Below are 20,908 nucleotides of genomic sequence, written 5' to 3'. Positions count from 1 at the left end.
CATACTGTACACATGTCAGAAATTTTGTGTATATGTTTCAGTGCACAAACTCAAAAAGCAAGACTCATCCTTATAGCCAATAATTAAATAAAATTGTGTATGTATGCATGTGTGTGTGTATATATATATATATATATATATATATAAAAATAATAATAGTTAAAAAAAGGAACACCTTACTTTCAATAAACTAACAACTATTAATTTTACATGAGCAAAAAGAGTAAAAGTTTGGCTTGGAGCATTTATTAAAAACTGTGTACAAAAACAAAACTGCATACAAACGTACACCAATGTGAATACAAGCAAGCAAGACCCCAGAAGCCGTTCCAGACAAAGGTTCATACTGTTGTCTCAGTGTGGGGTCACATGGAATGCATCTCTATATACAGATCTAGTCCTCGTCCTGTTCGGCAAACACTATATACCATCATGGTTTGACTTCACTGCACAAAAACTGTTAATGATTGTCCTAAAATGAATGAGCACTGAACGCATGCATGGATCAGGAAGACGGTCCGGGCTTTCAACGGCCTTCAAGTTTCTATATACAAAATAATGAAATGCTACCGAGATTTGAACATTTGCATTATTCCTTATTGCCACGATGAAACACAGAATTGTTCAAAGCTTATTGGGTGTGAAATTTTTACTTGTTCTTGCAGAAAAAAAGAGAAAGAAAAGCAAGATCTCTTCAAGATCAAGGAATAAAAATTAAAATCTTGCTCAGACACACGAATATATACATACACGTACATTCAAGCATCTAGAAATCAATCGCATTTACGTAACATCAACATTACAAATGACAGCCTAGACTAGACTAAAGTGCGTTATTGCCCAAAAATGCTTTGCCATATCAGAAGGGTCTTCTCGTCCTGAGGCAGCAGGTGTTGTCGAGAGGTCAGCGGTCAAGTGTTGATCGTTTTCAATCACGTATCGGCATCGTAAAATTACATCGGTCGTTCCGATCAAAAGGAACATCACTTCAGTCATTATAGTTCCCAACATCAACCCTGATTTGCCGGTTAAGCTCCTCCCCTGCAGCAGGCAAGGTCTTTCATTGGTTCGTTCAAGAAAGGAGCTGATTGGTCGAGAGGTTTGCAGGATGGCCCCTCTTTGAGGTGTTCCTCAAGCCGTTAACTTCATTCGTCCTATAAACAAAGAGAAAAGTGTGATAATTACATACGCAATCATGACTAATTCATGAAGCTTTTCTAGTTTACAGGAAATACTAGACCTAAAGCATGTTGTTGCGATGGAAACCACACAGAGCAACAACAGAAGAAGAGTCACTTACTATCTTACTGCAACTTCGGCACACCTATTTGTAACCATATTTCGAGGTCTAGAAAGCTCATCTTACGGTTCAGACACCAGGGGGGTTTAGTTACTCATTTCGTTACTCATTCCTCACAAGAAACACTTGGTCTGCTGAGAAACCAAGTAAGCTGCATGCATGGGTGACATTTTAAGGCATCATAGATAATTTCTACACAAACACAACCCAATTATGCAGCCAGATAAAATAACACGTTTTGGCCAAATTTTAAAGGCAGCGTCACGTGTAGCCTTTACAGAGGATCTAAGATTGCCGTTCTCACCAAGAGGAACATTTGTTGTGAAAATTCTGTGCGATTAACATTTTTTGAATGAGTTACTGTTAATGTATCCATTCAGACATGGGACTTTTTTCTTTTTTAAACAGTGATGCATTCTAATCTCTGTTCTATTGCATTGAGAAGAAAACTGGCCAACCAATAAGATTTGGGGTTTTGCTCACATGCACAGAGCCGATGTTGTTAGACAAAATGAAAACTTTTGGCGCTAATAAACATATACATGTATTTTGCTAAGCGACAGTGAATAGCAGAGGAAGAATCCGGAACAGAGTCTGTACGCAAAAAAAAAAAAAAAAAACCCACAAGCGAAATTGACCGAATTTTCATCCAGAACATTCATGTTGGTGTGAATAGGAACATGTTAGCAACATGCTAACAATAAAATTAATTAAATGTCAAGTCTGCGATTGTTCCAAATCAGTCACTTGTGAGCTTCCGTGACCTGTTCAAACATGAACGTTTGAGTTATAGAATTCAATTGCACAATTCATTTCATGTTGACACTGAATGTAGATAATTATATACATTTTGTGAGAAAATACTGGTAATTCTCACCTCACGGTAAGAGTTCTGAAAAGTTTCCACATACGCAAATGGAACTTGGAAGTTGGAACTCCTGTATTACTCTCCATTGAAAATGAATGACTTCCAGTCTCGCTTGACGTTTGGTAATGGAAAAGCGGCTTTATTGTCTTTAGTCATGCCGCATTGCATCGCTCGCATCCGATATAGATACTGTGTAAGACGCACCCTTAGGACTGTTTTTTTTTTTTGTTTAATGCTATTCAAGCACAAGAAACAACATTGATGGGGCAGTTCAGTTTTGTTGCTGATTTGAAATGTTATTTAAATTTGAGTGTGGCAAGCAGTTTTTGGGATTTCAGGATTTCTTCATTTAAGTAGATAGACTTTGGTCTTGGATTATACACAAGAGGCATTGCAAATATGGTTGCAGAGTGAACTAACTTTCCTTAAAAGGGCAGTGTCTCTGGTCACATGACCAAAAGTGCAAATCCTAATGGTTGGCCAGTTTTCTTGGCAGTGTGATGGAAAAGAGATTAGAAAATCTCTCAGTGAAAAATGTTGTTTATACTAGTCTGAACAGAAGCATTAACAGTAGTTCATTCAAATTATTCCTTATTGCACTGAACATTTCGCACCGAATGCGTCTTCCTGTATTAGAAAATAGCTCACTAGATACTAGCTACTGTAATCAGTATTGAACTCATTTTCCCTCACATGACAACAATGAAATCACATTTGTCACAAAAATAAACATTATTGTGTCACCACCACAGTGCAGCCCAGCCAATCAAAAGCAGAGCTGTAGGTGAAGACATAAAACAACAATTATTTTCACCGGTCTCTCTCAAACACACTTAACAGACAAATAGTGAATACAGTGCACATTTGCAAAAATCACAAGACAACAGATATAAATCAATTGGACAAATACAGTAAGCTTGTACAAGGCCAAACAAAACTAAAGAGACACAACAACAACAAAACAGCAGCTGACACCTATTTACACACACACACACACACACACACAAAGCTTCCTGGGGTTAAAGGCGCTCGTGTTAGATGGGTGGGCGTTGACGAGGTGACACGTGGGGCACCATGCCATGCTGAGCGGTTCATGCCAAGCGACCAACCACATAAAACCCCACCTACCTGCCCACCGTCCCCAACCAATGGGCTGCTTCTGTCTACCTGTCTATCTGGAAACCAACCAATTACAGTGTCACAATGCAAAGAACAGACGTCCCCTTCACATAGCGTGACCTGTACTCAACGCACTGTCAGATGCTATGATTATCAAGGCTGTGATTATGAGATTAATGTATTATCATATCAGATTATTTACAGAGTCTTATATAAGCAGGTATGTCAGCGTCATGTGACCGTTGGTTTTACAGTGATACTGTAGGTGTTTCTCTCTCTGCTCACCTGTGGACAGCTGACTGTGGGACCTCCGCCGGGTTGTGGGGGTTTTAGAGTTGGAGGAGAGGGTTGAACCTGCGCTGCTGGCCCTTGAGATGGGGAGCGGCACAGGGGTCACGGGAGGAGAGTCCAGCTACGTGAGAAAAAGATTATTTTGTAAATGTTGACCTGCATTTGTAGCACCCTATGAAAGTTTCATTTTTTCCCCAATTATTATTTTTTTTTCTTTTTCGTTATACAAGTTAACATTTTATTAAATGTTTATAATTAAATGTATTTTACTTTTCCAAATTTCCATTTTATTTCTCCCAAATTATGTGTTTTCCATTTGAATTCCTCTGGATTCAATTTTAATAAACTGTAATAATCAAAAAGCATGACTAAATAACTGAAATCATGAAACATGCAATTTAACAATTTAGCAAAAGGTTAACAAAAAAAATACATATTCGGTGGTTTAATTAATAGCTTAATTAACTTTGTTTTTTAATAACCAGAAAGCTAATAAATAAAATTCTGGATTAATACTATATGATAAACAATTATCATAAAAACAGCACAAAACATTAAACTATTATAAAACTATTAAAATATTACATTTAATTAATTAATCTTTTAAAAAGTAAATTAAAAATTCAATTTTCAAACAAAGACGGCAGAGGTTTACTGTTATCATGGGGCCCTACATTTGTCACTTACTTAAGTAACACAAATCTGAACCCAATATTTTTTTGTCTATGTGAGAACCATAAATTTTCTAAATGAATTTCTCTAATTTTAAAATCACACACAAATCACATTATAAAATATGAACAGGAGCAGAGGAAAAGTACTAATGAGTGTATTGATTAGTATATTGATGAATGAGGCCACTGCAGTCTAAAAGGTATGATTGATCTTAGACATGAACACATGATGGCGTACCTCTACGCTGTCATGAGTTGGAGAGGAGGATGTTGAGGAGTTCTCAGCTTGGCGGCGTGAGGAAGACGAGGGCCCGATCTCAACAGTCCGAACACGCTGAGCAAACTTCAGAGAGCAAACCGACTCACTGACGTTACTCTCTAGAGGAGACACCTGAGATACAGAGAGAAGAATCCCAGTTTATCTCAGAATCTCAAGAGTTGTGAGAAACCGTATCGAAGGGAATGATAAACTGTAAACTATGTAGATAGAAAATTCTATAAACTTGTGATGGGAATCATAAGGAATTTAAGTACCGTGGTTCCAATTCAGGGACCACTTCGTTATGCTTCCATTAATGACTCTTAAAAAAAATCCAAAAATGTTTAAATCTCAGCCACAGTGCAGTTAAAAAACAACAACAACAAAAAAAAAACAAATGAAGGCTTATGTCAGAATCACTGTAATTATGAGAATCTGACTCTGAAAAAGCATTTACATCCTTGTAATTACAACTTGTAAAATTTTCCAAATAATCAAGACTTTGAGGCGCTATATGGAAACACTCAAATTGGAAGTGGCTTCAGCAGTAAAATCTTATATTTCTGTTTAATAATATCTATATTTGTTAATCACTGCCTTATAATTAAAAATTAAGACATACATTAGACACTACACAGTTTAATGTAGCGTGCACAGAACTGAAATACTAATGTCTCATTAAATAAATATACATTTATTAATAAAGCATTTTCACAACTGTTACTTTTTGCATTGTGGTTCGTCTACTGATTGTTCAAATTAAATTAATTAACTTTGAAGTTAAGCGTTTCCATAGAAACACAGAATTCTGAGTAGAACATCCCAGGTTGTCATCTAGTAATTATGGTGATTACGACATGCTGTGAACGCAGCTATTGGTAAACTGTGCATAAAATGACCAGGAACATTTATTAGGAAATTAAATGTGTTTTGATTTCGCCTTTAATACAACAGACTTTCTGATTCCATTAGACCACAACAAAAGTTCTTTAGTATGATTTCTGTGGCAATTAGCATAAAACAACAGGAGAGCGTGTGCACAAACTGCTTAAAATACCTGGTCTGCTCGTGCTGTACCAAGTACAGTCTTTATCCCTAAATCCATTATAATCCACTCAAAATGTGTCGAGGTTTAAAGTAAGCCTCTCTCCATTATAACCGTGCTGACCCAGTGATCCAGAGAGCGCTCACACACCTGCACCATCATGAGGGTCTTGCTGTCTCCGCTGAGCGAGTCCTGCAGCAGGTACGTGAGGCGCGAGTTCCTGAAGGGCACATGTGAGTGTTTGGAGCGCAGGGCGTTGATGACGTCGCCCAGCGCAGACAGTGATTTGTTGATACACTGAGCCTCACGCAGACGGCTGCCCTCGGCACCGGATTTGGCAATCCGCTCAGAACCAGCCAGATCCACCAGATTGAGCTTACCTGCAAAAATGAGGATAAAAAGTGAAGGTTTCATATTTGCATTTGAATTACTTCTAGTTTTAACGAACATTGTGTGTACCTGAGGTGCGGTGGCCCGTGGAAGAGTTGAAACCCGCCACTGTGACGATAAGGAGGGCATGAGAGCGAGAGCTGTGCTCGTTTAGATTAGTGCATGCTGTCGCCCTGTTCATGTGACCCAGGTCAAACACCTGCAGGGTCAAAGGTCAGCGATTACAAACAATGAGGTAAACTGAAATGGGTTGATACTTGTCTATATGACAGACCTGGCATCAGAACACGCATCTGAACTACTTTCATTAAATAACTTCTAAAATATCACTTTATTTTACAGTGTCTGTTTTATACTAAAATTATCCTTGTTATCCTACAGTAACTTTTGCATAATTACAAGCAACTAACTTTAAACCAAACCCCAATCCCATAGGAAGTACATGTTGTTAATTAATATTACTCAGTATTTTATTGTACTGTACACTGTAACAAGGACACCTCAACACTGTAAAATCTGAAATAATAACAAAATTTTTAAAAATGTTTGAAAGGAAACACTTTCTCAAAAGCCTGATGTATTGTGTTTGATACTCGCATTTTAACATGATTTTTGATAATATAAAGTTATGCTTACTATACATTTACTTTATAAAAATCATTAAGCCTGAAGGTACACATACTAAAATGCCTTTTGTTCGCTAAAAAAAATATAAATCAATCAGATGAAGGCATATAGTAGATTGTGTACAACAGATTTTTCAGCAAAGTTGAGATAATTTAGAGGCCTTAGAAATTTGCATATCCAATATGACAACACTTTATTTAAAATAAAGACCAAATATGTTTTTAATTATATGAAGTATACTTTTAAGTAGTAAAAATGTACTTTTTTCTCTCTCAGTTTTCAGAGCAGAGTAGCAATGGATATGCTTTACATTGTCTGGTCAGACAAAAGACAAACTGACCTAACAAGGAAATATTTTTTTGTTTTTTCCATTAAAATTGAATCTAAGGTGGCGATATTCGTTCATTTGTGAAGTTCACGAAGCTGGCTCTAAAGCATGAAGTGACGACAGGAAGCATAACTCTGGTCAGATGCTGTGAGCTTCACCTTGTTAATGTCCTCCACGCTCTCCACGGTGAACTCTGTGAGTCCTGGCACATACAGCTGTCCACTGCCGTCTGGACACATCTTTATATCCAGCTTCTCATTGGGATTGTCGCCCAACAGGTTTCTGTTGGAATCAGAATGAATGAATTCATTTCATCTGTTGGCATTAAGGAATGCGCAAAACTTAAAGTGGGGCACAGATTAACATTACGCAGGCAAGCGGAATCAGAACCTATGCACATCTGTTTGAGTTACACAACACGGCAGGAGGCAGGACAGGAAAACTGAGGGACAGGGTGAGTGAACAGACAGTGCAGGGGGAAATGCGTGACATGTGATCTGTTTATGTCTTGCAGATGGCCTGAGAGATTTTAAATCTAATCTGTTTTTACATAACTGCTGACCGGCAGAATCTGTGGCAGGTCACACACACTTCAGTGTGACATTGGGACAATTATATAAAGGAGTGCTGAATATGCTGCAGTGATGAGCACGTCACACTGAAACAGCTCCTGTAGAGCATTTGATCATCATCATCATCTCCTCTCCCTCCTGCTGTCAAAGTGCAGCTCTACTTGTGTCTGTTTTTCTCACCGAAGGGTCTCATTGTAGATTTCCACCATGCTGACGGTGATCTTGTAGTCCCAGTCAGGCTTTTTCTCAGACACTTCAGAGAAGAGCAACCGCAGAGCACGCTGGTTAATGCCAGGGTCTTCAGGGACACCCTGCATGAAACACACAGACATCTTTTGAATTTTTTTGTTTTAAGTATTACATTTAACAGTGTTACTGAACTACACCAATAATCATAAAAACTACACTATCGTTAAAATCTTTTTCTAAAACTATTATATCTATCTATTTCAAATTAACCTGAAAAAAAGGATCAGTTTCCACAAAAATATTTTTTCAACACTGAAAATAATCAGAACTGTTTCTTGAGCAGCAAATCAGCATATTAGAATGATTTCTGAAGGATCATGTGACACTGAAGACTGGAGTAATGATGCTGAAAATTCAGCTTTGCATCTCAGGAATAAATTACATTTTAAAATATATTCAAATATAAAAGTTATTTTAATAATACTATTTTGTTATAATCACAATATTAGTGTTTTACTGTGTTTTTGAGCAAACAAATGCAGCCTTAATTGAGCAAAAGAGATTTCTTTTGAAATAAAACTGAAAATGCAACCACTAGACAGCACAAATGTGACGGACAGACATCATGAGCAAAGATGTAAAATACTGTTACGGTTTTAAAATGAATAATGAAATATGGTTTCAATATATAGCAGCATAAATAAGACAATAACAAAAACCTCTAAATATCAAATAATTTGATTAATAATTAATATAAATATTAAAATAATATTAAATGATATAATATAAATAATATTAAATATTAATTAACATGTACAAACATGCACTATATAAATAGTTTAAATATATTTTATATTAATTAATTAGTAAGTATGTAATGCATAACAAATTTTACCCATTTGTTTGATACAAAAACATTGCCACAATGTCTTAATGGGCTTGGTTTTCTTTTAGGACAATATAGTTATTTCTTTTTTTAGTTCGAGGGTGAAATTTGGGAACATGTTATATACCTCCATAGTATAGGTCTTTCCAGAGCCGGTCTGCCCATAGGCAAAGATGCATATGTTAAAGCCATCAATACAAGAAGTGACCAGAGACTGCACTTCCTGGAACACCTGTCCAATCACAAGAAAGCGTATAGTAACTGATATAATAACAAGACTGTGATATAATAACTGATACAGGAAATACAACTGTAGGAGAAAACTGGTTCAGGCACTAACCTCCTCCTGAGTGGCCTGAGTGGGAAAGACTTTGTCAAGTTCAAAGGTCATGAGCTTGCCCTTATTAGACAAGTAGAGAACAGCATCATCATCTGGGTCAAAGGTCACTATGTTTTTGGTGTCAGCAGCATCTGTTTCTCCAGCACATACAGGACGTACTCGGCACAACACACGAATGTTTCCTGAAAAACAAGATCTTTATAATTAGAATGTCTAATTTCATAGAATCAAACTACATAATATCAGAAGCAGCTTTATTCGCCAAGTGGGCGCAAACACACAAGGAATTTGTTGTGGTTTTTAAGAAGCTCTTGGTACATGCATGCATACATATCTGACATGAGAACAGAAACATTTAAATAAGACTTAACAATAAATAATAATGGTTATGAATATGGAACAGAAGATTTATGTACAGATTTTGTAATATGAATCGAACTACACAATTCCCAGAGATCTCCGCGGTCTCACCTTTGAGGCGCACCAGTTCATTGTGGCATTTCTTCCTCAGGTTCATCTCCCGCTTGTATTTGCGCAGGAGTTCTTGGTTTGCACTGCTCACCTCTCCAATCACCTGACAGATCTGTAATCACAGACGGACACGACTGATGAGCTGCGATCAGGCTGATGTGTCTGTTAGCTCGTATGCGCTGCTCTCACCTCCTGCTTTGCCTCAGTGATGGCTTTCTCCAGCATGTAAGGGAAGTCCTGCACCTGTCTCTTCAGACAGTTGTAATCACAGGTGAGGGTTCTCAGGGCCGGCTGCAGCGTCAGGAGGTTCATCCGCACACCTGTTGTACAACAATCAAAAGAGAAATAATAAACTATATAAAATGAAAAATTTACAAAACATTTCAACTGAAGCTTTTTTGAGAAACATGAATATTTTGCTAACACTTTAGTAAAGGGGACCAATTCTCACTATTAACTAGTTGCTTATTAGCATGCCTATTATTAACTTCTTGGCGGTTTATTAGAGCTTATAAAGCACATATTCTGAATGACCATATTCTACATCTCTAATCCTAGCCGATACCAAAACTTAAAGGTCGAAAACTACCTTACTATTAATAAGCAGCAAATCACGAGTTTGAGGCAAGTCATAGTTAATAGTTTGTTAATAGTGAGAATTGGACCTTAAAATAAAGTGTGACCGATTTTTTTTGTATTGTGACTTTTTTTTTTTTTAGGATAATTCAGTTTCAATTAATTTTTTTTATTGTCAGATTTTTTTTTTTTTTTTTTGAATTTCCGATATTCCCAATGTCTCGTTAAGGCTAGTTCACACTACAGGATTTTAAGCCCGGTGATCAGCGGGTGATCGGCGCTCCGCAATCTTTATGTGTGAACTACACAACGATGCATCAAAGAGGCTCGCTGACGCGTCGCCGACACCAAACAAATATCTAGCATGCCAAATATCTGGACCAGTTGGCCGACTCAACATCACGTGGTGTCAGGTGTCGTGAAGAGCTACAGCCAATGAAAGAGCAGTTGAGGTCACGGAAGAAAAACAACAGCAGTAACTTGGCTTAAAAAAAAAGTTAGGTTTTTATTTTTGCACATAAAACTTGCATCGATCTATAGAATGTGTGGTAGATGCTTCGTCCTACAGAGCGTCTTACACTCTCTTTCACAGGCTTTTGGCTGCTATATTTTTTATTAACCACCAGATGGTGCTGTTTTCGACAATCAATGCTTTGAATCTTTTCCCGAAACAGTCAGAGGAAAGGCTTCATTTGCCCATCATTACCGTTCCAATTCTCACGTGTGTTTTCATGACAAAACGTGGTTTAGGGACCGAATAGAGTCATTAGGTGACAGAGTTGTTGTCAGCTCGTGAACACCACAACGACTTAAAGACAGAAAATCAAGTCATGTAGTCTGAACAGCACAGCGATCTGCCGACGTGTAAAATCGTGTAGTGTGAACTTGGCTTTAGGGTGAAGAATCCAGGTTTTTACCCAAATGAGCACACCTTTGGACTAAAAGCCCTGAGGAAGTTTTTTTCTCAGCGGATGCATAAGGGGCTCATATTTCATAAAGGCATGGACTCTGACAAAAATAAAGAAATTGTCACTATAAGATATATACAACAAAACAACGGTCAAATTTTCTCTCAACAATTTGTCTTTGACCTTTCTAATGAAGTATAGTTTGTCGAGATAAAAAAAAGAAAAAAAAATGGATATCCATCCATCCATCCATTGTGGCTTCACCACATTAACAGGTCAAAGAAAAGAAAAAAGGCAACAAAAACCATTTAAAGTTTTTTTAAAATTAGATTATTTAGTAAAAAATAAAAGTTACACTAATACAGCTGTACAATATTAAAATGAATAATAAATTATGGCATAATAACAATTACATAATTTTCATATAAAGCAATACAAAAGACAGTACAAATAGCACTATGATTTCCTGGTTGTTTTACTTTAAGGTGTCCTTGTTTCAATTTAACTACACAAATAAGTATTGAATAATATTAATTAACAACATGTACAATTATAAGATTTGGTTGATGGTTAATTGCTAATTGTGCATAATTTACTGTTATTACTATGAGAAACATGTTTAACAAGAACACTAAAAGTGTTACCTTTTTTTGCAAAGTAATAAGAATATGAGAGGAAAACATGAAAATCCTAATGGGTTTTGTTTTGTTTAAGAACAATATAATTACTTAGGCCTATTTCTATTTTGACTTGAGGGTGAAACACGACCTGGACTTAAACACACATGGTCTCACCTGCTAGGTTCTCGTGAACGGCCTTCATCTCGCTCTCGGCTCTGATGAAAGCTTCCTCGATCACTCTGTTCTTCTCCTCCTCCAAACTCTGCATTTCTGCCTCCAGCTGACCCTGAGCTCTCTCCATCTCCCCCTCATACACCAGGATCTAACACACACACACAATATTGTCAACACATCTGACCCCAAGGTCAATAAAATCCTGTGTCACTGAGCTCATAAGTTCTATGCAAATAGTAAATGTTTTAAATGAGGAATTACATAAGGTAATATAAAGGAGCTTTTACAATGACAGAGATTAAATCGCCAACACACTGACTGTATGATTTGTTGGTTGTACTCAACTGTATCAAGATCAGTGTAAACACCTTTTTACAGACACTGATTTTATCTTATTCAGATGTCATGAGAAAACCAGTTATCCAAACATCTGAAATGGCAAAATATACAACCAAACAGTCCTCAATTGTAACCCAGTTCAGATTGAACTGTGGTTACAGTGTTTACTTAAAATTACTACAGTAGCATTACAGAACCAAGAATTTCTATATAAAGTATACATCAGTCTATTTTACAAATTTTATTATAATTTAAATAATTTATAATTATGTAAGATATTTGTGATACTAAAACATTGTGTAAATTAAATATAAATTTCACTGCTGCACTTATCTATATGCATGCATTATCTACACAACCAGCCAAACATCTGATATCTGTGATATGATATATCAGTGTTATATTGGTCATTATGCTTCCTAATATTTAAAAAAAAACATTTCAGCTGACAACTACTTTCCACCTTAATGCAAAATCATCACAACACAGTTTAACAGCACAGATGAGCACAGAGATATCCTGAATTCCACCTTGTTTTAATAAAACAGCTTTACTTCTGACCAACATAACACAAACCCAGTCATGACTACTAACCAGAAACATTAGTTAGACTGATCTAATGGGGTTAGTTAAGTTAAAGACGACCTGTGGGTGGGTGGAGTTCTGTTGGTCACACATGGGAAGTGCATCTGGGGTCACGCACCATCAATACACATGAAGTACACAACGGGGGTGACATTGACTATTTCACAGTAAGTTATAAGGGATTACTACTGCAGGTAGAATAAATTATAACCCTGAAGGGAATATGAGCTTGTTACTCTGCAAAGTTTCAGGGTTTCACAGGTCAAAAATGAGCATAAGCCAACATGGATCTACATTTTTGAATGGCACTTAAAATGGGACAGACTCAAAAGTCTGCTCACAGTAAACCACTTCCTATAATCACAGTTGAAATCTGACCCATGACCCATTTTTGACCTTTGACCCCTGCAGAGTAATCTGGCCGACCTTGGAGAGCCTGTGGGTGACCTCGGTGTTACCCCCACCCACCGCCTTGGAGAGCAGGCCATACAAACGGCCGCGATCCGTCCTCAGCTGCAACGCAAGTGAAGAGAGAGAGCCGTTAACCTGCTCTGTCACAACACCGATATCAGAGAGGCCTGAAACTAGAGCCTTGTGATTACCACCGTGCAGAAAACACAGACAGAATCATGGAGTCCAGTCATAACAAAAGGAATTTACAGTATAATGTGGAATGTTGGATGAATAAATCAAAAGTAGGGCTGAATAATCCATCAAATAACCAGGAGGACTAGTATCTGTGAATAGGTTAAAGTACAAAAAGACTGCCATGCAAATATGAAGTCTGCATGTTCTGGGTTGAATTCTGTGCGAATGAGTGGCACAGTTTCACCTACTAAACATACTGAATCATGAGTGATGCTTATGGAGATCTCAGCATCTGCCGTTTTACTATACGAGGACATGAGCACACAAACTTCATCTCCAGAGCTGCTCTGAGAGTCACTTCACCAGCATTTCACCATTTCATTTGTTAAAAACGATCACCAGATACACAGAAAAACTCAAAAGGTCTTCACTACAACCAGCCAAAATAAAAGTTAGGTTCAACTAAGTTATGACAGAAATATATTACTACTGTACTTCTCAAAGTATTAACAATAATACAGTTTGTTAATTATTTTTCAGGATTATCACACAACATATGCATTTTTCATTCGTGTTTTAAGTAAAACCTTAAGCCAAAAAAGGATTTCTTCAAATTTCATTAAATTTTATTATGCAAGGTTTAATTAAAGATTAAGATTAATTCTTTATGCATTCATTTGAATAACACCATTTTTGATAAACGTGTATTAAAACACACATTTTAGAAAAATGAACAGACTTCTGAAAAAAAATTCAGAGAGTATTATCGTTAACATTTTAATTAAATATTAAATTGTTAAAGTCCTTTTTATTCATTTAAATAAAATAAAATGTAGCCAATTTAAAACTGAAAGCAGAATTTGGGGGAAATAATATGAAGGATTCTATCAAACTTACACCAAACCACTTGGCCTTTGAGAAGACATGAGATCAGATATCAACAGACCACTAAGGTCACCACAAAAAGGGTCAGACCTGCGAAGCATTTGGCCACATGATAATTCAGGACACTCAAAGCAGCGCACGCAGGAAGTGAGTGTGGTACCTGCTGGCGGAGCTGACTGCTGGTTCTCTGCGACTCGTGCAGCTGCTGCTCCAGCTCTCTGAGGAGCTGCCTCTGAACACTCAGCTGCTCCTGCAGCGTCTGGTTACGGGTCTGAGCCTCCATTAAAGCCTGCTTACACTGAGCCGACTCCACTTCAACCGTCTTGGTCACATACTGCAGGAAGAGTGAGAAACAGATTTAAATCACTTCAGTTAGGAGAAGTGCATCTTGTTTTTGGTCAGAGGCAGAGAATGAATATATTTGGTGCATTCCTTATAGCCAGCGCCCTGTGGCTTCTCTGAGTATTTGGTATTGTAAATGTGAAGAGAATATGCATAGTCTGAAGTGGTAATAGGGGTGACTATGTACAATATACTATACACAAGGAAAAAATGGAAATAATGGCAGATACTATGTTTGCTATTCTGGGGCCAATTTGTGAATCTTCTCTTAATTAGAATACATGTCTACAGCTTTATTTACACTACCAGTCAAAAGTTTGGAATAAAGATTTTATAATTTTTTTAAAAGACAAAAATATAGTAAAAACAGGAAACGATTCAAACATTGTGAGTAAGTTGGTGAACATTACATATAGAGAAATTATTTATTTGGAAAAATCTGTATTAGACTATTTGGGAATACATCACCTCATACCTTTTTGTATTATTTTTATTTATTTATTAAAAAAAATCTTTTAGGTTATCACTGCTGTGATTTTTTTATGTAACTGCCTTATATTACTTTTATTATTAGGAACAATTTTCTTTGACATTTTTAAAAATATATATATTTTGTCTATTTTGTTCATTTAAATTAGCTATACTATTGTTTTCTTTAAGAAAACTAAAATTAAAAATTTGTAAATTTAAACAAAACACAAGGAAGACAAAAATCCACAAATTTACAAGAAATTTTCTGCAAAAAGTCTCAATAATAGAACTTCAAAAACATTTCAAAACTCCTTTCAAACATCTCATTTTGAAGCCTGTATTCTCTGGAGGTCATATTTGTTAGCTGTATACGTTATTGAGATGTATCATTTAAGAAAAACAACCATTCCAATGCACAGAAAGAAAGAAATTACATTAATTTGCGGCTCATGAGGGATAACAGTCATTTATATATATTAGATTACGTTTCTTAAATGAGACATCCTCAATGACATCAGCAGCTGACAAATGCAACCTCCGGACAGAGCAGGCTTTGAAATGAGACGCAGCTAATGCTTCATTAGCACATTCTCACCTTGACCTGTGGTGTCAGAGCAGCCTGGCGAGACAGAGCCTCCTCAGCGTCATGAAGCCGTGAGGTCAGCTGCTCCTCACTCTGGCTCCTGAGACGTGACGCCTCTTCCAGCTGCTGCTGCAGCTCCTGTCTGCGCTGCGCCGCCTCCTGCAGCTGCTGCTGGAGCTGAGCTACTACACCCGTCCTCTCCTGCACTTGCTGCTCCAGCGCAGCCAGTCGCCGCTCCCGCTCGCGGCACTCCTCGTCCTTACGACACAGCTCTCCACGCAGGGCCTCCACATCCTGGGACAGATGCAGACAGAGAGAGGAGCATTACAGAACAGCTGTGAAACACCACAACATTTATAGCATCAAGTATATTTGAGGTTTAAGTGATTTATGGTTGTGTGAGTACCTGGCTGTGTGGGCAGTGGCCGGTAGAGCAGGTGGTCTGGGTCTGACTGGCCCTCAGCTCTTGTTTGAGCCGCTGGTTTTCACTCTCCAGCACCTCGAGCTGTTTCTCCAGATCTGTCGCCCCCTAGACACACACATATACATTTACTCAGCTAAATGAGGACTTACTATGATCTTCTAATAGTTTTGTATACTATCTATAATTACTATTGGCAAATTTTATCCCAAAGCCTCTCCATATCCCCTAACATAAATCTTTATGCTGGGGGGAAAACACTGAAAATTCTTTAACCCTTAAAGACCTAGAACATTTTTGGGGCACCTGACACACCTGTACTTTTCTTTGTTTTTTCAGACCTATTCTAGCAGTCAGCATCAAGTGCCATATATCATTATAAACAGGAGAACTTGAAGTTTCAGTCTAGCTAATTTAAAGTCTCAATTTACCTTTTGTTGTCTCAAAGAATTAATGCATTTCCAGAATTTCAAGAAAAACGCAAGCAATAATTGGGTGTTTTATTACTGTGTACTCAAACAGAAACTCCTGAAGTTTGGATTTTTTTCTTTAAATAGTTGTATCTGTGTGTTTTAGACTTCCAAATAAAATTTTGTCTACATATAACATTCCCCAAGCAAGTTATAGCCATTTATTACAATATTGTTATAGGCGCTTTTCAGTGAAAAACAGGTCTATTTACATTACTAACAATATAGATGTATCCAAAAAAATATTTAGGGACTAAAGAAAATGGAAACAGTGTTATATAATAACAAAATACAGTAAAAAATTTACTTTTTTCCCAGAAAAAAATATTTTCAATCTGAGTATGAACAACAAACACAAAATGGGTGAGAAATATATAATGCAATAGAAAAAAAAATTGTGCAAATGATCTTTATGAACTGTATAAGTATCATTTACATAATAAAACAGCCAAATGGATCGATCCGCTGGCTGTACTCTACGTTATAATTGATTTTACATCGCCTCGCGACGCGAGTACCTAAATTCCAGTGCTTTATCCGATGTTTATCCGCTATGGATAATATCCAACTGAGACAAATGCTTTATGGAGAATCTCTGCTTTACGACACTTTTTAAAGCATTCAGATAGGATTAGCGGTTCAAATGTTATTAAACATTTAAGAACAATAGTGGGTGGCTGTCTTGGTTTTTGAGGGTTAAAATCTTTTTTTTTTATTTTTATTATTAGTCTGTGAATACATTTGGATCGGTTAATATGAGCAAATGTTCATTACAGTAATGACACTCAAAGTAAAAATCTGTGCACTGCATATGCATTTTGAGTCAGTAAGATTTTTAACATTTTTGAAAAAGTTTCTTATGCTCACCGCATTTATTTGATCCAAAATACTGTAAAATTGTAAAATGTTTCAAAGTAACTGTTTTCTATTTGACTATATTTTAAAATGTAGTTTATTTCTGAAAAATTTTATGATCAATGTTGAAAACAGACTTTGCTGCTTAACATTTTTGTGGAAACAAAAGGATTTTCAGGATTCTTTACATTTAGTCATTTAGAAGACGCTTTTATCCAAAGTGACTTACAAATGAGGACAATGGAAGCAATCAAAATCAACAAAGGAGCAATGATATGCAAGTGCTATAACAAGTCTCAGTTAGCTTAACTTCTTTAAATGAATAGAAAGTTAAAAAACAGCATTTATTTGAAAGAGAAATCTTTTTTACAATTAAAAATGTCTTTACTGTCACATTTGAGCAATTTAATGCATCCTTCGTTTTTTTTTTTTTTTTAATTTGAACAATTTTTTGAATGACTGAGTAATTTAACAGTTCTTTTTATTTAATGCATTAAATAAATGTTAATTATTTTTCCAAAAGAGGGTGAGGTTTTATTATATTTAGCTTTCTTTTGGGGACAAAGTTGTAAAGTACAGTTAAGTACACTCACACCCATCTCAAATTTGAGATCAGTGCCAATTGTAAACCTTCCAGGGCTGAAGGCATACATTCCTCTGCTATCAACAAAAAACTAGATCACCAGGTTAACACTCCCTCCCCTCCCATCATAAAACTAAATCAGGTCAGTGTAAACCTGCAGGAGCATGAGCTCTTTATTAAAAAATAGAAATGTGGTTCACACAAGTGTGGTGACTTTAGCCCACCAGGATCAGGTGATTCATACAATGGCACTGAGTGTACCACAACTCTCCCTGTCCCTAATAATTCAGTCTCTCACCAGCTCAGAGCGCAGTCTCTCCACCTCCTGTGTCTGATCCACTAGTTTCTCCTCCAGCTCCTTGACCTACAAAACCACAAACCAACAGCATTATTCAACCCAATCCCTTTACAAAAATGAGTCAGTTAGTTTCATGTATCGATCTATTTTAATCCAACCAGACAGAAACAATGAATATCAATGTATAAAAGATCACAATACATGGTGGCTGAGGAATGTAAATGATCTGGTAGTGCTCTTGTGAGTCTGGCTAGAAAATTGAGCCCTATTCTCTCTCTCTCTCTCTCTGTGTGTGTGTGTGTAACGTACCTGTGTGCACAACCCTGTAATGAGAGCGAGTTGTTCTCCCTTGTCTTTTTGCAGCTGCTCCTGCGAGTGAACTTTATTCACTTGTACAGCGCTGGGAAAATCCACAAGCCTCTGTGTCAAAACACTAGAGCTCCTCACACCTACAAAAAACACACACTTTATGGCAAGCAAGCAGATTTTTCTAGCTTTTAGGTCACAAGATTAGTAATAATATATTTATTATAAAAGTATTCATTGTTAATGAAAATACACAAAAATAAATAAAATGTACAGAAATATAAATGAATTAAAACAAAATATTTCTATCTATAATAATGTAATTATGTAATGTTTCAACAATCTGAAAAGCAAGTCCAACTAGCTTTTTTTAAAGGAAAAAAAACATTTACTCAACCTACTCATTTAACTTTAAACCCATATACAAGATGCTTCCCCCCCTTTTAGGTCACAGGACAAGAAATAAATATATTTATTATAAATGTGTCAATTATACAATCTCATATAAGGACTCTCTCTCTCACCTGTAGGTGAAACAGCTTGGTTGAGCTGGCCGTCCTGCAGTCTGAGCTGCTCTTGAGGTTCGTGGTTAATGGACGAATGGCCCTCGTTCTGGTGGATGTCTTGGTTGAGCTGGTGGTCGTGTGTCTGCAGTCGCTGTAGCAGGAGTCTTTTTGCAGCGTCTTCGCTGCGCAAACGTGCCTGGAACTCACAAACTCTCTCTTGCAGCGTCTGCACAAACACACAAGAAACCATGAATGCCAGCCATGCTAAAGAAACTTACACAACCTGAACTATGAGGGAAACACTAAAGCAGACAAGTTGGCAGAACTTTTAAAGAGGAAAGGGCTAGGTATTTCTGAAATGAAACGCATGTTGATTTTTCTTTTTCTTTCATGCAAAGTGTTCATGCAAAAAAAAAAAAAAACCTAAATAAAAAGCATCATTTACTCAACCTACTCATGTCATTCCTAACCCATATGACTTAATTTATTTCATGGAAAAAAACTTTTTTTTTCATAATTTAATGTACAAGTATTTTTACATTTTTTCCTTTTTGGGTCACTATGATTTTGCAGTAACAGAAAGAACAGCCAGGACATCTACAAAAATGTGTGATCAACAGAATAAAAGAAAATCATACAAGTTTGGAATGAAAGTAAATGAAGACAAAATTAAACTATTCCTTTAACTTCACATGAAAGCTTAATGGGCAAGTGACTATTCCTACTGGCACAAATTACCTTGGATACAGCTTTTTTTTTATGAAACCCAGATGAATACAAAACCTCTAATAGAGACATTAAAGCAAACAGGGTGGATCTATGAACAAGAGACTTTACTGCAGTACAGTATGCTTTGTAAAGTTGACGTCAGAACAACGCAAAGTAGCTCATAGCTAAGCACAAAGAAAGAATCAGAGGGAATTACGTAGGCTGACGTCCAGGAACAGGACAAAGTAACCTTCTGTGCAGGTGAAATGGTGAGAAGGCAGCACAGAGACACACAAATGAAGAATGAGAGGGAAAAAGGAGAGTAGAAAAGCATGATCAGTGGTGTGACAATTATAGACAAATTCTGAAACAGCAAATCAAACAAAACTCTACCTCGAATATCAGGAAAAATGTACCAACATACCAACTCATTGAGATGAAGCTATATTTGAAGATTTCAAAATCTGATGTCTTAAAATCCTGTATTTCAGAGATTCATTAGTCTGGAAATCATTGCACCTTCACAGGTAACACTGCCTGGTCAACACAGATTGATCTAGAGAAGCACATACACAAAGCTATCCCACGTCTAAACTATTGTTTGCATTGAGAAGAGTCGTCAATGCATTGAAAAGCAGAGATCAGGACACACCACACATGTGATCTCCAGCCAATCGGATCTCTCCTGTCCTCATAGCATGCTGAAAAGACTGGAAACTCCAGCACACTCAAATCTCACTCCAGATAGTCTTTTTCAGAGATGTTTATCCACCCTTGGAGATCAAAGAGAGGACCGCACTCCTAATGCTTCACTAACAGTGGATCATGTTATGTAACTCCAGTCATATCTAGGGACCAGGGGCCGGTTTCACCAGCTGTGCGCAACTTAGCCTAGTTTGGACGTAAAGGAGCACTAAGTTACAGCTGATGCATTCACAAGCCTCCGACCAGGAGTAAAGTAAGGAATAAAACAATAAACTCATGTTTCACTTGACAAACTTCAACCTTTTACACCCATCTCATAATGTTCACACTTGTTAATAAATTACTTTATTAGTGACTCTTCAACATGAACCCAATTTAAGCAGCTGCCCAATGTATGCGTCCTTAAATCTCAAAAAAATTTATCTTATGTTTTTGTATCAGTATTTATTTATTGATCCTTATTAACTTCAAATACAGTTTCAGATTTTTACTTGCATTAAAAATTAAGTTACCGATGACTACGGAATATTTCATAGTATCTCAATAGAAGCAAGTTAATATAGATTGAAATTCACAGCATTAATTCAAATATTTGAGCAGAAGTTGTAAGCTGCTATTGGATTGAG

At 36.8% G+C, this 20,908-nt stretch overlaps 1 protein-coding gene across 5 annotated transcripts in view; it reads right to left on the bottom strand.

Moving 5' to 3' along the window:
* Positions 1-226: 226 nt before the first annotated feature.
* The window catches only part of kifc3 (kinesin family member C3), a 46,997-nt gene continuing 26,315 nt past the window's right edge, over positions 227-20,908 (bottom strand). For 4 of the 5 annotated variants that reach the window (XM_058752001.1, XM_058752005.1, XM_058752002.1 and 1 more), the window contains 19 exons: positions 18,888-19,095; positions 18,367-18,506; positions 18,058-18,123; positions 15,837-15,959; positions 15,443-15,724; positions 14,195-14,368; positions 11,638-11,785; positions 9,549-9,679; positions 9,360-9,471; positions 8,889-9,070; positions 8,676-8,780; positions 7,654-7,784; positions 7,060-7,183; positions 6,016-6,145; positions 5,707-5,936; positions 4,491-4,643; positions 3,573-3,699; positions 3,297-3,343; positions 227-1,154 (listed from right to left, as the gene is read on the bottom strand). In XM_058752001.1, the coding sequence (XP_058607984.1) occupies positions 1,146-1,154; positions 3,297-3,343; positions 3,573-3,699; positions 4,491-4,643; positions 5,707-5,936; positions 6,016-6,145; positions 7,060-7,183; positions 7,654-7,784; positions 8,676-8,780; positions 8,889-9,070; positions 9,360-9,471; positions 9,549-9,679; positions 11,638-11,785; positions 14,195-14,368; positions 15,443-15,724; positions 15,837-15,959; positions 18,058-18,123; positions 18,367-18,506; positions 18,888-19,095 (2,622 nt within the window). In that variant the 3' untranslated portion in view covers positions 227-1,145. The remainder of the gene's footprint in view (positions 1,155-3,296; positions 3,344-3,572; positions 3,700-4,490; positions 4,644-5,706; positions 5,937-6,015; positions 6,146-7,059; positions 7,184-7,653; positions 7,785-8,675; positions 8,781-8,888; positions 9,071-9,359; positions 9,472-9,548; positions 9,680-11,637; positions 11,786-14,194; positions 14,369-15,442; positions 15,725-15,836; positions 15,960-18,057; positions 18,124-18,366; positions 18,507-18,887; positions 19,096-20,908) is intronic. The other variant, XM_058752003.1, reaches the window with a different exon arrangement.

This window comes from Onychostoma macrolepis, chromosome 18 (assembly GCF_012432095.1).
Source record: "Onychostoma macrolepis isolate SWU-2019 chromosome 18, ASM1243209v1, whole genome shotgun sequence".
NCBI classification, from domain to species: Eukaryota; Metazoa; Chordata; class Actinopteri; order Cypriniformes; family Cyprinidae; genus Onychostoma; species Onychostoma macrolepis.
Note: the sequence above shows the minus strand (reverse complement) of the source record. Positions and strands in the feature narration are given on the sequence as shown.